Source organism: Chanos chanos, chromosome 12 (assembly GCF_902362185.1).
Source record: "Chanos chanos chromosome 12, fChaCha1.1, whole genome shotgun sequence".
Classification (NCBI taxonomy): Eukaryota; Metazoa; Chordata; class Actinopteri; order Gonorynchiformes; family Chanidae; genus Chanos; species Chanos chanos.
In genome coordinates this window covers 3,155,377-3,172,500 of record NC_044506.1, presented here as the reverse complement: position 1 = coordinate 3,172,500, position 17,124 = coordinate 3,155,377, and the positions used below count along the sequence as shown (strand labels likewise).

The 17,124-nt window shown below is 41.9% G+C and overlaps 1 protein-coding gene across 1 annotated transcript; it reads left to right on the top strand.

The window, feature by feature from the left end:
• The first annotated feature begins 8,359 nt into the window (after nt 1-8,359).
• On the top strand, nt 8,360-13,872 carry slc39a7 (solute carrier family 39 member 7). Its single transcript, XM_030788668.1, has 8 exons — nt 8,360-8,466; nt 9,411-9,961; nt 10,599-10,767; nt 11,217-11,291; nt 11,721-11,855; nt 12,151-12,273; nt 12,410-12,606; nt 12,965-13,872. The coding sequence occupies exons 2-8, from the start codon at nt 9,416-9,418 to the stop codon at nt 13,217-13,219; spliced, it is 1,500 nt and encodes a 499-aa protein (XP_030644528.1). The 5' UTR covers nt 8,360-8,466; nt 9,411-9,415; the 3' UTR covers nt 13,220-13,872.
• The last annotated feature ends 3,252 nt before the right edge of the window (nt 13,873-17,124 follow it).

Genomic DNA, 17,124 nt, shown 5'->3' with positions numbered 1-17,124 from the left:
GAGTGCAGAGGAGTTTCCATGCGGTGAGCCTTGGCCTGAGTGGCTGATTGACCCTCTCTGTAACACAGACACAATGGTCGGTGTGTGAATGGACCAGAGCAGGGCCCTCAGAGCTGAGACCCAGCACAAAAGAGATCCGCAGGCCCAAAGTGATCAAAGAGAAGAGCTGGAAACAATAGCTTTGCATTCCGACGAGGTCTTAACACATAACACAAAACCCTTTAAACAAAGAGGTGGAGATCAATCACAGTGCCGTTATTGCTAATGTTATTATTGTTATTATTTTTAGATAAAGAAGCCAATGTTGTTCTTCTAGTTCTGCTTTAAGTCTGCTCTAATTTGAATTTGTTTGTTCCATCTCCAGAGTTTTTGTCATCTGGCTGCGGAGGTTTGCTGATGATCTTAAACATGACTTTAGAGAGTTATGGAGCAGAATGAGACTGGAGCAGAACTGCACATCCTCCTCTGTTTAAAAAATAAATAAATGAATTAAACGGAGAGGAAGAAAGAGGGAATGGGAGAGAAAGAGAGAGAGAGAGAGAGAGAGAGAGAGAGAAACAAATCAAACAAAAACAGTGCCATAAAACAAACAAAAAAAGTGATTTCACTCACGTTGGCACTACTGTTATTAAATATTTAAATTAAAATATCTTTGAATTAATTTTGCAGTGAGAAAAAAAAAAACAACAACAGAGGATGAAAAAGAAAAACTCTTTACGGTTGCATGGGTAAAGAGTGGCCTGGCCCTTCTCTCTGTCAGTCCCTTTGGATCTGCTCTTTTCCTGTTTCTATAGCTCTATCTCTGAGAATTCAACATGCATTTCAGAAAAGAAACTCCAAATAATTATTCAACTGAGTCACCTCGGAAGGCCACGTGGTCCTGCGAGCAGAACACATTTGGGTTTCCAGCTGAAAAGGCCAACAGGTCAACGCAGGTGAACTCCTCTCCTTTCCTCTGCTTACCTCTCCTCTCCACTCCTCTTTTCTCCTCTCTTCTCAACTGTCCTCCCCTCTGCTCCGCGCTTCTTCGGAGGTGTTTCTGGTGATGTAATGGCCTGAGAGCATGGCCCCTAGCATCAGCAGTCAGTCCACAGAGCAGCTATTTCAACGGCCAGTCCCTCACAGCCTAAAACTACCACTCCAGAACGACGGCCAGTCAAGCCCCTTCCCTCACTGTCTAAACTACCACTCCAGCACAATGGCTCTGAATGGACACTCTCCTCCGCAGATCCCCAGAAAAAGTGTTCAAAACACTATGGTAAGAATATTTCAAACAAAATTACATAAACACATTTAAAGAAAAAAAATATATATATTTTTTTAAAAGAAAAGTTTAAAACTACACATAACCTAGCTCTGATACTTCTGTTTGATAAAGTGCTTGCAAATTGGTGAAAAAATGCGCTAATTCTGTTGACGGACTCAAATCGTAAATGAAGATGAAAATTCCAGGGCACAGGAGCTGGATGGCACCAATCCTTCCTTCTTCATCATCCCTCTCTCTCTCTCTCTCTGTCTCTCTGCTCCTCTGTTCGTTTCACGGCCTTCAGAACTTGGTTTGCTGTTGGAGCGGTGGACACTCATCCTACTGATCGGTCTTTCTCTCGACTATTCCTGAGTCCAGCTCCCTGTCCGTTTTCAAGCCTCTCTGAACTGTTCCACCCTCAGAGTCTCCTTTTCCTTTCACCCCCCCTTCACGCCTCCCCTCCTCCCTCTCTCTCTCTCTCTCTCTCTCTCTCTCTCTCTCCTCTAACCCTCTCATTTCATGCAGGACTGGGGTTACCTAAGAGACTGGACCTCAATGGAGAAAATCTCTCAGGGCACAATAAGCTGGGACAGAGAGAGAGAGAGCGAGAGAGAGCGAGAGAGAGCGAGAGAGAGAGAGAGAGAGTGAAGGGAGCGAGGGAGGGGTGCTAAGAGAGGGAAAGATGGTGATACAGATGCTGGACAGGCAGCGTGGGGGCCTGAGCGTTTGAAAAACTGAATGAGTTGGCCGTGTTTGTGTGCTACGCGCTCTGTGGTCAGTCTTTTTGGGGTTTCAGCAAAAGCCATGCTTCTTAGACCCACGCTGCTGAGCACAGGACCGAAGTTTCATTTATTTATTTTATTTAAATTTTCAGATATACATCTCAGCTTGTTTTTTTATCAGTGAATTATTCTGAAAAAAAAAAAATTTGGTTTATTGTGATATGTCTGTCTGGTTGTCACCTCTGAATACAAGCTGACAGTTTCCCCACCAAAGCAAACAGCTTAAAAATGTAAATCCTCGCCGGGGTAAAAATCCACTGAGTTTTTTCTTCATTACACATTCCTCATTTCTGTCTAATTGTTCCTCAAAGCATGATGCAAAGCAACTACCATCGCTTAATCAAGTAAATATCATGTAAAACGTACTGCTTTAAGTTTGAATTTGCGTAAAATGTTGCTTAGAAAATGCAGTGATAAAACATTATTTAAATTAGTATCCCATTCTTCATCCATTTCATGTAAAGAAGAGATTTACCAGTGTGGGTGTAAACTTGAACAGAACTACTGTCGTCGAGTTTTGAGTAGTCTGTTAAGAGAGCGCCTGCTTTGTTTTTTTAACGTGTGTTTGTTTTAGTGTTTATTCACTGTACAGGTCAAGGGGCAGCCAAAATCTGCCTCTCACAGTGAAAAGTGGAAGTTTGTGTGTTTGAACAACTCTCTCTCTCTCTCTCTATCTCCCTCCCTCTCTCTCTCTCTCTCTCTCTTTCACTGTCTCGGCCCTAAATGGCCGTAAAGTGTGAGCGTGAACAATAAAATTAAAAAAAGAGACAGTTTGTTGGCTTTGTTAGTGCACTTGTTCCACATACCAGGCATAGTCATTTTATAAAGTTGTCTTTCTTTCATCGTTTTGTCAGCATGTCTTTTCATCTGCCTTTTTCTACTTAATTTGTTTAAACTGATTCTTTACTCGCTGGTATAGTCTTTAATCGAGAAACTTAATGACAGAAAATTTTAAGTCTTAATAGTAATTTTAACAAGCCAGTAAATAAATAAGTAAATATTATCATTTTTGTATAATATACATATATCCATTCTAATGAAGCCCTATGGGTTTGTAAAGCCTGTCAGTACTGCATATTATCCCAATGTGATGACAAAATCGAATTTGTACTTTCATGTGTGTGAGTGTGTAATATGTCAGGATAGATCGAGGGTTACCGTGGTAATGACTTTATCAGACCGCATGACCAAACTTTCTCTAGTGGAATGAATCAAGTGGGGGAGCGCAGGGTTGGGGGGGTTTGGAAAGAGGGGGACCAGGGCAGATTGTCCATGGCTCCACTGAATGAAGTTATTTCCAGGGCCTTGTCCATCTGTTACCGTGGCAGCAGTGACCGCCGCGTTGCCATGGTAAGGTCCATACAAAAGGGCGTGGCGTGGGAACGGGTCCAAGGGTCAGGAGTGAGGGTCAGGAGGTCAGAGGTCACAGCCAGCTGGACAGCACAAGAAGAGACGAGGGTGAGAAAAGAAGGAGGGATTTTTTTTTCTCTCTCTCTCTTTCTTTCTTTCTTTCTTTCTCTCTCTCTCTTTTTCTTTCCCTTCTTACGCGGGACGTGAGTGACCGGACACTGTTGGACATTAACATTGAAGGGTGCGGCGAGATGAAAGGGGCCAGGGGACTGAGAGAGGGGCCCACTGGCCTGACTCTATGGGAGGCTGTGTGCACTGGGACCAGTGGAGGCTCAAGCCTAATCGTGCCTTGCATTTGACAAGCAATTGACTCAGGTCAATGTCCAGGCAAAGGAGAGTATTGAGAAACGCAGAGTGCAGCGTGTCTGTGTCCCTGTGTTGGCCAGATAAGTGATACTTGGCCAAAACAATCGTCAAATAGCAAATCTTTCATTCCGGTCGCTTTTGAATCAGAGAGAAAAAATCCTCACGGGCGGTACAAAAGATTTGTGAGGCCTGCTATACTACAATTACTCCCAAGTTGCACAAAGCTCTGTGGACCTGTGTGAAATAGAGCGGATGAAGCTGCTTTTATTGTCTTCAAGAAAAAGAAAAAGAAAAAAAAAAAAAAAGAATCAGCACTGGATTCTGACTGTTATATTCAGAGAGACCACCATGGAGCAAAATGCAAAACGTTTCAAACATGTAAAATGAGCAAATGCTGACACTTCAAGTTCACCCAATCAAAAAGATCAATCAAAAAGATCAATGAAAAAGATCATACCAGACACACTGAATCCAGATTCCCACAAAACTCTACCATCTCAAATATACTAAATAAACGTTAAGAGGGCACTCCTTGAAATATTTTATGAAAAAACATAAAATGGCACAACGACACCCAAACTGAGTGCCTTCTAAAAGATTAGATTGTTTAGATTTTTTTTTTTTGTGATATTCAGTATACATGAAATGGTGGACAGAGACACGCAGACACAGAAACAGTTCTCAAGTCATAAAAATCCACTTGCTTCGTACAGTTCAGAAATAAAACGTGTCAACACCCTAGTCCGTTTACGTCAGGTGTTCTCCTGTGTGAGGTCTAAAAGAGAACTAAATCTGGGGTTGGTTTTTTTTTTTTGGGGGGGGGGGGGGGGGGGGGGTTTGGTTTGTCGTGGATGGAAGTGGTGGGGGTCCACATGAGGGGGGGTGGTAATAGGATTAATGGAGGGAACTGGGGACATGGCGATCTCAGTGCAATGCTCCGTTTGACATCTTTTGTGGATGGGCAGATACACGGCTCCCAGCAGCAGCGAGGACGACAAAAGAGCCAGAATATTCCGTAGAATCCTTAGCTGCGGTGTGGAAAAAGGGAACAGAGGGGAAAACTGCACAATGACAGCAGCGCACAGGGGGCCCAGGAAAGTGACATTTCAATCAACGCTGATTTACGTCACAGTGAGACGTCGAAAGATGAGCCCCAGAGACTGCATGCAAACCATTCTAGGTTAACGTAAACACCGTGAACTTGCAGTCTAAACCTGACCAGTCTTTGAAACTGCTTTCTCTGTCTATGATAAATTATACTGACAGGGGATTTAGCTTTGCTATGGAAAAAGTATCTCCTATTGTGTATTATGAGTAAAGTGCATCGATCTATGTGTGTTTATGTAATGAAAATAGTTGTAGGCACACAGACACACACACACACATGCAGTTCCATGGATCTACCATATTGCCATATATGGCTACTTTCTGCAATAAAATGAAACCTATAATTAATATGAACACTGGTGAAGCAATAGATAAAAAAAAAATTGAGTCAAAATCCACACAAAATGTTCAGTTCTCAGACGGTCGTTTCAGATGAGACAAGTGAAACTCTGATCCATATTAATTGCAGTAGCACCATTTTCGCCGACACAGAGCCTATCAAAAGATCCCTACGGGAGGTTTCACACACTCACACACACACTCACACACAGTCTTTTGCATCTTTTTCCAGTCTGAAGGGGCAAAGAAAGCCTTTCTGCTCTTCCGTACTTCCCCGGTGCATGCTGGGAGGGAAACCAAAGCCGACGTTTAATAGCACTGTGAAACTCACAGTTCTGCCAAGATTTGGAGGGAAAGATTTCAAATAGCTTTGAACTCATCTTGCCTCTCCCCTCCTGCTTGTCTCGCCTGCTCCAGCACACATGCTCTACTGGTCAAACACACATACTGTACTGGTCAGATGTGGTGCGCTCTCTCTGTGGAAATGAAACATGACTGTAGGGAGCATCCATCCAGACAAATACTCTCAGTTGGTTTAGTCAAGCTAAAGTGAGCCAATATCAAAAGGGTCTTCTGACAGAGAGTGACTTATTCCATAGGTGAAGGGTGTTCACTTATTACGACAGAGACAAATCTATTTCAGACTTGTAATTGGTCATTCAGGTCTATGCTCATGTCATGCAGAACAGAATGGGAATGAGATGCTGAAGTGATATTTTGTTGTCTTCTCCTTCTACACTGTAATACTGTGAGGAGGTCTGTCAGTGTGTTGTATGTCTAGAGCTCTCTCTGCTCTACAGTCCTCAACCCTGTAGCACTTTAATAAAGTCAGCCGTGAGTTTATCTCCCTATCAGAACTGCAACAAAAAAACGAATAAACAGACAAACAAATGCAAGAAACTTTGTATAAGCCAATGCATTAGTATATCATTTTTTCTTCCAATAATTTCCATTTTTCCATTTCTTTATTTCGATATTTCTGGGCAGGCTGGAAACTGGTTCATGCACAGAATTAACTGTGAACAGCCCAGTGTGTCACGCATCCCTGTCTCCGTTACATCCCTGTTACTTTAACCTAGTGACACCGTTTTGCTAACTCCTGTCTGCAGAAACAGCACAAACACTAAATATCACAATCAGAGACAGAACAACCCTCAAGAACAAATGGACAAAACCAGAGAATGTTCCAAGGCCACCTGATTAGGTTCTGAAAGGCCCAGTTTGTGAGACAGGCTGGCCTTTTGCGTGATGAACAGGGGTGGGGTGGGGGGGGTGGGGGTGCTGGGGGCTGGGGTGGGGGCGAGCTGCAGCCGAACTGTGAGAACCGAAAAAGAGCGGTGCATACGATTAGCTGATGAGGGCAGGGCTGGAGCGGACCGGGGACAGAGAGAGAAAGGGCCATTTACCTTGAACTCTGGCCACTCCGTCGCGAGGGCGGGGTACTGTGATTGTGATAGGGCTGAAGGGGAGGTGGGGGTAGGTTGATGGGGGTGGCCCAGGGGTCATGGGGGCTACCCTATGGGGTCAGGGACAGAAGCGGGGGGGGGGGGGGGGGGGGGACTGGCAGATTTGAGAGGCAGATGCTCAATATGCAGATGTCTGTAATCGAATCGAGCGATTTTCAATTGGCCTTCTGATTAGCATTAGCACAATGGCCCTTCTTCCCGCCTCTGGTTTGGGGGTCAGGAGGGAACGCCTGTGAGACGGACAGAGGGGACGCAGAGGGGGTGAACTTGAAGGAGAGAGGTGTGAGACAGAGACAGGAGGTCTGGGCTAGCCAGACTGGACATGAACAATGGCCTCCAGAGAGATGTCGCTGAACTCAAACTGATGAAGAGGAGGAAGAAGAGGTGCAGTGGTGTACTAACAGTGTACTTGCGGTGTTGAAAATAACGAAGGGTTTTTTTCTATGTTTTTTTTTTTTTTTTCTAAACAAAATCTATCTATCTATCTATCTATCTATCTATCTATCTATCTATCTATCTATCTATCTATCTATCTATTTCTTTATTTATCTAAAAAATGCAGTTGAATACTACAGTTGAACAATAGAGAGACTATGACAATTTAAAGCTGTTCATCTTGAAGGTCACTATTAACATTTCATCCGATGTCTTCTTCCACCAGGTTTAAAAATTAAGCAATGCACTGAAAAAATGCATTTATCCACCATCATGAAAAGAGAAAAAAATAACATTGTTAACACTCACGGGTAAGGAAATGATTACACAAACAAAGGTATTAATTTAAAAAGTAAACAACATTTCAAGTTTAAAACCACTGAGTAAATGTTAACCTTGGCTGCTAGAAAACAGTATAGGAGAGGAGAACTATCTAAAAGACACAGGAACCACACTTTGCGGTACCCTAGGGACAGTTTTCAAATGTCAGGCACCATCTCAGTGCTAGTTTTAAAGACTAACAGAAAAAAAAAAAAAAAAGAAGCAAATACATGCATGCATCTGCACAATAAGGATCTAAAATTTGCTGCATCGCAACTTAATTGGAACTTTAGTCACTCATAAGCAGGGAGTTATAATTAAAAGCCCACTTGAATAGAGCTTGAAATTCATAACGAAAAATGATAAAATGTGATTTCTGTGATTATGGATAGTTTTGCATAGACTGGACATGGATCATGAACACCAGTAAGCAGCCTAGAAAGCCAAGCTGGTGAAAAACCTTGTTCCATTCCATGAGAAGCTGAAACTGGACAGCCAACAGGTCTGAGCCGACTTATCCCTCAAAATCAACCAAGAAATGTGAACCTACAGAAACATTTTTCAACTGAGTCTGCCACGCCAAACTTATCAAAGCCACTGCCTTGTTAACTATACACCTTTCTGCCTTCTTTATCAGTGACACCCAGTTATTCTGATGAGAAGAGCTGTAATTTAGAGGAGGGTGTCATGCTATATGAGCAGAAATCACACCATTTCTACCTATCCATCTATCTATCTGTCTGTAGGTGTCTGTGTCTGCCTATTTATCTGTTCTTGTAATATGGTAACTCCGGATGGTACTTCGAAATGTAGCTTTCTCGCATCCGGCTCGGAATGATTCAAACTATTGATTCTCGCGATGTTACCACCTCCAAGACAGTTCTGCTTGAGCTCTTGGTAAAATATCGCGAGACTTTAATGAGTTGACCAAATGCCACGTCTGTGAAAGGAGTGCATCCAATGCTCAACAAATTGGCAGTGGGAAAGATCAGTAAAAATTAAAAAAACTAGCACACAGTACTAAAGTATAGATTCCTGCACGATTACCAGGCTGGTGAGTACAAATTGCTCAGTAGCTTGCAAGAAGCTTTTTCGAATTGCATCGGCCTCTGATACACCTATTTGGAACTTGTATGTGTAGCGTTGTTAGCCACCAGCTAGTACGTTCGCTTTTTAACTAAGCCGTTGTTTACCATAATTATTAGCAGTTTAACCCAGTGTGTTTGAATAGCTAAGAATGGGATCAGACAGCTTCCAGAGCGTTGAAGTGATCAACGATTTTGCTGTTAGCATCGGTCTCCAGTCAGTAATCCAGTTCAGAGTGAGGGCACTAGTTACCTGGTTTGTACGCGTTGTTTGAGTATGTATAGACTGTTACAGTGCGAATCTGGTGCAGTCTACACCTAAAGTCTACAGAGCGATTTTGTTTGTTTGTTTGCATTGCCTTCTTTTAGAATCGAGAGTTAGAATGAAAGTACTTGGCGGAAAAATCGCCTCGCTTTAAATTTACTGTCTGTGGTCTTCCAGTCTATAACGACAAAAATCATACGTTACGTTTCCTACTGTATTTGTCTGATGAAGTCACAGACAATATCACATTTATACCCGCTAGAAAAAAAGACTTTCAGTTTCATAGCCTTAACACTGATTTGTCAAACAGCCACGTCGTGCAGACATATGGAGTCCGTTTCTACTGTGCCAGTCCCTGAGATTTCTCCCATTCATTAGATAAAAAAGGTCAACGGCTGATGGCGCACATTATATATGAAACGTAAGCCATTTAGTCACATCAGTGTGGAGAACAGAAATACCACTACCCAGCATATGATTTACAGAGCATGGTTAATTCAGAATATTGGATGATAATGTGGAAAAGGACATCAAAAATTCGAAATTGTGAAATTAATGTAGTATTACTCAGTTATAAGAAGACAGACACATGCCCACTATGCTAGATAGAAGGATTTGGTATAACTCTGTCCTCTCTGCTCCCTTTAGGTGAAATGAGGTCTCCGTTGCTTTCCCCATCTCTCGTGCTGTTAGCAGCCGGGCTAGTGCTGTTAGCCACCCAGCTAACTCACGCCCACTCACATTCCCATGACCACCACGGCCACACCCACTCCCATGGTCACCACGGACACTCGCACGGCAATGGTGGTGGTTGTCACGGGCACTCGCACGGTGGGCACGGTGTAAAGATGCACCACGGGGCGAGTAAATGGAGTGCCGAAGCCAATTTACCCCCACCTGAGGAGGATGCATTCCACGACCACGCACATGACCACGACCACGGACACGCACATGACCACGACCACGGACATGCACATGACCACAACCACGGACATGCACACGACCACGACCACAGACACGCACATGACCACGACCACGGACACGCACATGACCACGACCACGGACACGCACATGACCACGGTCATACTCACACGCATGACCATGGACACAGTCACGGACAGGAGCAGGGCCATGGTGCTGAACGCGTGAAGAGGGAGACACAGGGAGAGAAACGAAACATGGTAGAACTCTGGATGCAGGTACAGCAATTCCAGGATGGATGGATGGATGGATGGATGAATGGGTGGTTTGTGGAGGTATGGAGGGATGGAATTGAAGAGTTGAGCTTTGCAGCTTGTAGTGTGTCAATTACTAAATGGAGAGAAAAGCCAGTAATAGATGGTGTAATAGTAAAAGATGGTTTACTTTAGTGGTGACACACTGTATGATGGACCGGGTACTTGTGTTCTCTCCAGGAGAACGGGAGCTTAATCTCCATATTTACTTACCAAAACCTCAGAATAAACAGTAGCTCTTTTTCCATTAGCAAACAAAATGTCTTCACTTCCTTTTAACTGCTGCAACTCTCTCTGATGTGTTTGCTTTATCTTAGGGTGAATGTGGATTTCCGTTATAACAGTATCTCTCAACCCAGGCCTGAAAGTTCTCCTAGGTTCATGTTTATTTCAGCCACACGCTGGTTCACCCGATGCAAATGGTGCACAGCTTAGTCACTCTCTGATTTAGGTCTTCTTTCTTCACAGCTGAAAGGAAGCTCATACCGGGTAGGAGAACTTTGAGGCGTGGACTAAGAGATAGCGTGTCATCCAGGTGTGCATTTTAACAACGGAGATAAACAAAGTTTGATCTGACTGTTTGTTTACTGATTTATTTTAGGCTGTCGGTGCCACACTGCTGATCAGCGCTGCTCCTTTCCTCATCCTCTTTCTCATCCCAGTCCAGTCCAACACTGACCAACACCAGAACCTCCTGAAGGTTCTGCTGAGCTTTGCCTCCGGTGGGTTGCTAGGAGACGCGTTCCTGCATCTGATCCCTCATGCTTTGGGTGAGTGCTGTTTGGAGCCCTCTGTATTGTGATTAGTACAGTAGAAATCAGACTGGAGTTCTGTTCTGTAAACTACAGACAGACCTTCCAATCTCAGCTGTATAATGCTGCTCAGGTTCTTCTGGTGTGAGGACGGAAATCCAGCGTTCAGACCTCGTTCCTCAGCCTTGTCACCTCAGACCACGTACAGACAATGTACACAGGCATATTTATGCTCTCTTTATGCCAGTTGTTTTGTTCTTGTCGGCAAAGAGTGTATTGGGTAAAAGCAGCTAGTTTTCAGCTTTGAAAATAGTTCTTGATTCGAAGGTCTGTCTTTTTATTTATTTATTTATTTATTTATTTTTTTGCTGTAATACCTGCGCGCGGTGAGATGTGTGTCAGAGGTTTAATCAGCTGCTGTTTTTTCTAGCCTTATTGTCATTTTCCCTCCTTTTCGGATATCACAGAACCCCACTCTCACCATGGAGACGATGCTCACGGCCACGCCCACGATGGCGGTGAGTCCCATGGCCACTCTCACGGTACGTTTGTTATCACAGCACTATGACTCTTGAATCACAGATGTTGTGCCACATTTAAGACTCTCTGATACATGTGCACTGTCACGCCAGTCTCTCTCACTGCGTAAGTGAGAGGACTCTCTGAATTCAGACTGATCTAAGAATGGAGCTGCTGGTCTATATTTTGTAGTTTGGGAAAAGCCATTATAGCAATGGTGAATGAGACTGTGTGTTTTAGCGAACTGAACTGAACCACCTTAAAATGAATGAACTCTCCTAAGTAAAGACTTCTGTTGTTCCGCTATGCCACCTGAAAAGCTTTTTAAAAAACACTGCCAACATGACAGTCCAGAGGCCAAAGTGTTGACCAGTGATAATAAGGACACTCAGAACTGTGTTATTCTGGAGTTGTCTATATGTTTCTAATTCATCCCTACCTCTCTGTGATAGGGGCAGCCCATGGTCACATGATGTCTGTGGGATTGTGGGTACTGGCCGGAATCGTGGCTTTCCTGGTGGTGGAGAAGTTTGTGCGTCTCTTGAAAGGAGACCACGGGCATGGCCACGGGCACTCTCACTCCCACGGTAGGTACCCAGTCCATACCCTGCGTCTGCTGGGTGGCCACGGCAGCCAGTTCACGCCTTGTGTTCTCAAAACCAGTTTCAGTTCTGGTCCTGATGCTGTAATTGTCGAACGATGATGTAACTGTTCTTATTCTCTCCCTGCCTCCTCATTTTCAGGACTCCAAATGATCATGTGTGTGGGGTTCTATAACGACTCTATGATGATATGAAGACATTTCTGCCATAATGAAAATTTCTGATTGTATCTTTCTTTTGGTCTTTTGCAATAACTCGGTCGTCTCCTCCTGATTCTCAGCGGCTGCTAAAGTGAAAGACAGTGATGGAGAGGAGGAGAAGGAGGAGGGACAGAAGGGAAAGAAAGAAGACAAAAGCGCCTCAGACAAAAAGCAAACGAAAAAAGCAGATGAAAAGGGGACAGGTAGGAGAGGTCCAGTAACGTTTACGTGTGTTGTCTACTGCTATTTGTGTCTTCTTCTTAAGCCAGTTTTAGCTCTAAAAATCCTCGAAGCAACAATCTCTATGATTTGTTTTTTTTTTAACCCGTTTGTTTACAGACATTAAAGTCTCTGGATACTTGAACCTAGCCGCTGATTTTACGCACAACTTCACGGACGGTTTGGCCATCGGCGCGTCTTTCCTGGTTGGCCCGGCGGTTGGCACGGTGACCACACTGACCATTCTCCTGCACGAGGTACCACATGAGATTGGCGACTTTGCCATCCTCGTCCAATCAGGATGCACCAAGAAGAAGGTAATGTACTCTGTGTTTTTGCTGTTTTTCTCAAATTCAAACTTTTAATATAATAGTGTTGTTTTGCAGTGACAGGCACTTACAGTGAGTCTTGTTTGAAAATTGTTGTTGCCTTTATGTATTACAGATTTGAGTTATTAGCAGTGAATTATTATTATTGAACCACTACTGTTTTGTAATAACATTCTAATGCATGTCAATAAATATTAACAATACTTTCATAACAGACTCACCTACGTATGGTTCATCGTTATTCATTTTCTCTTCAAACAATTGCATTTAATGGTGAAAACATTCCTTTTTCTTTTTTTTTTTTCATTCAATGTTTCTCACTCCTTTCTCTCTCGTCTCTCCTTAGGCCATGTGTCTTCAACTCCTGACTGCTGTTGGTGCATTAGCTGGCACTGCCTGCTCCCTATTGGCTGAGGGAGTGGGGGCGGCAGCCACCGCCTGGATCTTGCCCTTTACAGCGGGAGGCTTTGTTTACATTGCTACGGTTACGGTTCTTCCTGAGCTGCTGGTTGGTCGGTCCAGTCTCGGCCAGTCGCTGATGGAGATTCTGGCTCTGCTGTTTGGGGTGGGAATGATGGTGCTGATTGCAGAGTATGAATGATGGAGAGATCGAGAAAGAGAGAGAGAGAGAGAGATTGTTAAAAAGGTTTGAAAGATATTTCAGAGACTCAGGAAAAAGGGTAATTGGAGAGTGAGTGTTTTTATAGTTACAATTGAAAACTGAACAGAGAGAGAATATAACATATGAAAGTCTGAATGAAGAGAACTGCACTAAATGGCCCAAAGACCACATACAGTAACTATGGAACTTTTTTTTTTTTAATGAATTAATTCTTCTTGTCATTACTTTTGAAACCCACAGTACAAAGGGGTCGGTAGTTTGTTGTTCGTCAATAAATCATAAAATTGATATGGCCGGTGTGAACCTGGCATTGTGGGAATTGTAGTCCACCATGAAAAGCCCGTTTTATTTTCTACAGTGAAAAAAATGGAGAGCGAAGAACTCTCATCTTGCTACAAGATTTGGCTGTGTTTATTTTTTTTTTTCTCTGCGGTGCTTGCCTGTGGTGAAACAGTTCTGTCCGTCTAATGAACCCTGTGTTACTGAAGCCAGCAAGCAACACCAAGTTTTCTACAGTTTACATTCTCATTTGATTGTGTTGACAGAAATATCACATCAATACTCAACACCTGTAGATGATTACACTTTTTACAATAAAAAAAAAATTAGCTATCTTTTTTTGGACGATTAACTCTGAAGACTTCCACATACAGACATGCATATTATTATTATTATTATTGTTTTTCATTTCTTAAGATCATGTAATTTGGTTGTTTTTAAAGACCCTTAATGTCATCTCTACCTGAAACGAAATGACTGAGGATGAATGTACATTGGTCCTAACAGATTCTTTGCCCAGACTGTCTGTGAATTGACATACTGCAGTGACTGAAGTTGTCGCTCCTTAACTACATTTAAAGAACTTGTATCATGGAAAATTGCTGTGGGAGTGAATATGTGACCAAAAGGTGCTCTGTAAGAAAGCTCCGTGTCCATTTCATCAATAGAGCTACTATTTGTACAAGTTTGGTTAAAGGCTATGAAGCCTCTGTGTTTGGTCTGCTCTGTCCTGTCCCAAACTGACATCTGCACACTCCTGTCTAACTCTCTAACTGTTGCATGTGTCGGGCCTGAGGGAAAGGACATAAGATGTCTGTTGACTGCTCCCAGATGCTGGGCTCCCGTTGACACCAGTGACACTGTCACTGGTCATGTAAAGTTCGGCCTATTGCTTTGTAATGTTTCTGTCCTCTCCTTAGTTTTATCCCCGTGGGTTACACTACGTTGTCCTTTGTCGTTTTTTAATGCCTGTCTCGTCAGTAGACAATCAGTGCTGTGACCCTCTTGTTGCCCTCGTCCATGCACACAAGCGCACATTGTACTTAGGAAAATGAATTTCCTCGGCCGTGAGGGACCAAGTGAAAAGTGAATGTCCAGAAGGTTTGGGATGCAGATAAGTGTGGACAAATCTTCATGATTTCATTTTGTGTTTTGTTTTTGTTCCATTAAAAAGAGAAGAACTCAACCGTAACAGTTCATTGTACCTCCTTTTCAGAAATGACATCAGATGACATTTTAGGAAGACATCGAAAAAACATTAAGCTGTCCAATTCTTTCATCCAGTAAACGACAGAAAACAACCTCACATACAATCTCACAAATAAACACACTGAATGTGCTGAACACACTGAATATGTATTGAATACACCGAATATATTTAATATAAAGAATATACGGAAAGTACTGAACATTCTGAATATACTTAAGGTATTGAATATATACGGAACATACCGAATATACAGAACATTAAATATGCTGAAAATATTGAATATACTGAACCTACTGAATATATGGAACAAATTGATTCAACTTTCTTTATTTAGTGCTTTTTACAATGGACATTGTCACAAAGCAGTTTTACACGATGTTGGCTCTGTTATCTCCAGTGTGAAAGCCCAGGTTGTCAGTGGTGAGGAAAGGCTCCTTTAGAGGGAGATAGGACGAAAGGTTGGGAGGAACAAAGACTCAACAGGGAAAGCCCAGCCTCCTCTGGCTGGCAGATGGGTCGATTAATTACGTAAAAGAGAACATATTTAATGTGGTGAATATTTACAATTTACAATTTTGTTATTTGGCAGACGCTTTTAGCCAAAGCGACTTACAATCAGTGCATCAGTCGGATTCCTAATGCCTCATAAGCAGAGATCACAATAAGACTGAGTGTCAATTTACCCCTTCGTATTGTGCCCCTGGAATACTTTGACAAACATAGATACAAGACAAGGGTTTTTTTTTTTTTTTTTAATATGCAGAATATATATTACATACTTAACACAATCAGATCAGTACTGACTTCTCAGCATCATTTTATTGATCAAGTGCACTGTGAAGTTGAAATTATTTTGAGTTGTTTGTTACTGAAGTTATCTTGCCTACCATGGTCATTGTAGTTGTTTGTTTTTCTAATAAAAAAGAGAAGCTGTCATTTGTGAATGGTCATATTTAGTAATATATTATATTTCAAGTGCAGACGATGCTGTAAGTGGTTTGGGAGATATTACATGGAGGTGGAAGGTGTGATTAAGTTACAGTCTGTAACCAGTTTAACATAACACAGTCTCCCATCATCTGGATTCTGTCTCAGAAATCACAGTTAACTGTGTTTCTGAAAATTCAGTTAACCAGTATCATTATAACCATGTCAGAGAAATATTTTGAGTCATAAAGAACTTTTATATTTTGACCAGATGTTATGTTGTGCTCTTTGCTAGGACAGGCTACGAACAACTGATGTATGTAATGAGAAAGTTTTTTTTTTCTTTTATCAGGATGAACCTGTCAATCTGATGTGTATATAGTCCTGCAAAGTTCTATTTTTGGCCCTCTTCTGTTTTTAATAATATAATCAAGATGAAATGAACTTTATCTGGAAATGCTATTAATTTCTTTTCAAGTTGTTATGAAAATAACTTGCCAAAACTACCAAAAATCCAGAAGTCACATCACATTATAATCTTAGAAATACTGCTGTCACTTCATCAGTTTTCATGTTTTTTGGTTTTTTTTTCTTTCATGCTCACATTTTCGGGAACATGGTGCAGAGTACTTTGCTGTGTGATCCAAAAAGGAAAACTAAAATCCTTACACTCAGTATAAGCAGTTTTTCTAGGGATGTTTTGCAGAGTAAGAACTATGTGGTGATGAGATTATTGATGTGATTAAGTCAACCTCATCTGAGCTCATGTGGATTTACCACTCCAAACAATATACATCCTCTCAAAGAATAGGAGACAAAGACAGACAAGAGACCTCATGTTGTACTGTAAATGTGAAAGTCAACAGAAATCATGATTATGGGTTTAACATGAAAGTTAATTGTTTTGTAAATGTACAGCCATATCCTTTTCATGTTCCATGCAACCAAATACCAGAAATGACTTAATTTGTTTCAGTGTGAAATGCTGAATTTCTGCAGGAGCTGGAGATGATGAAGTGGCCAATTGCAAATTATTGTAAATGTGAGATCATACTCATGTTGTGAATGGCTGTGCTGTTGATTGGGCTTCATTAAAACTTTTATTAATTGTAAATCTGGATTAGTTCTGTCACGTTTTCTCATTTTGGTTTAGTTTGGAAATAGATACAGATAGAAAACAGATGAGCGGTGATGTTTGTATATTCAGACCAGGGATTACATTACTTATCAGATTTGCAGTGTAGTTAAGCTTATTAATCTCAACTAATTAATCAAATCGCCATGGATAAAAATATAACTTTCATTAAAACATATGGAAACCACAGAAATCAACACCACAGAATTTTAATTACAAAATCACCAGGTATACAACGAATGGTAGGCTAATACTCAAGATAACCTTAACAAGAGTAAAAAAACAACTGATAGCCAAAAGAGAATCATCATTAACCCTGTAGGCAGAATGGTC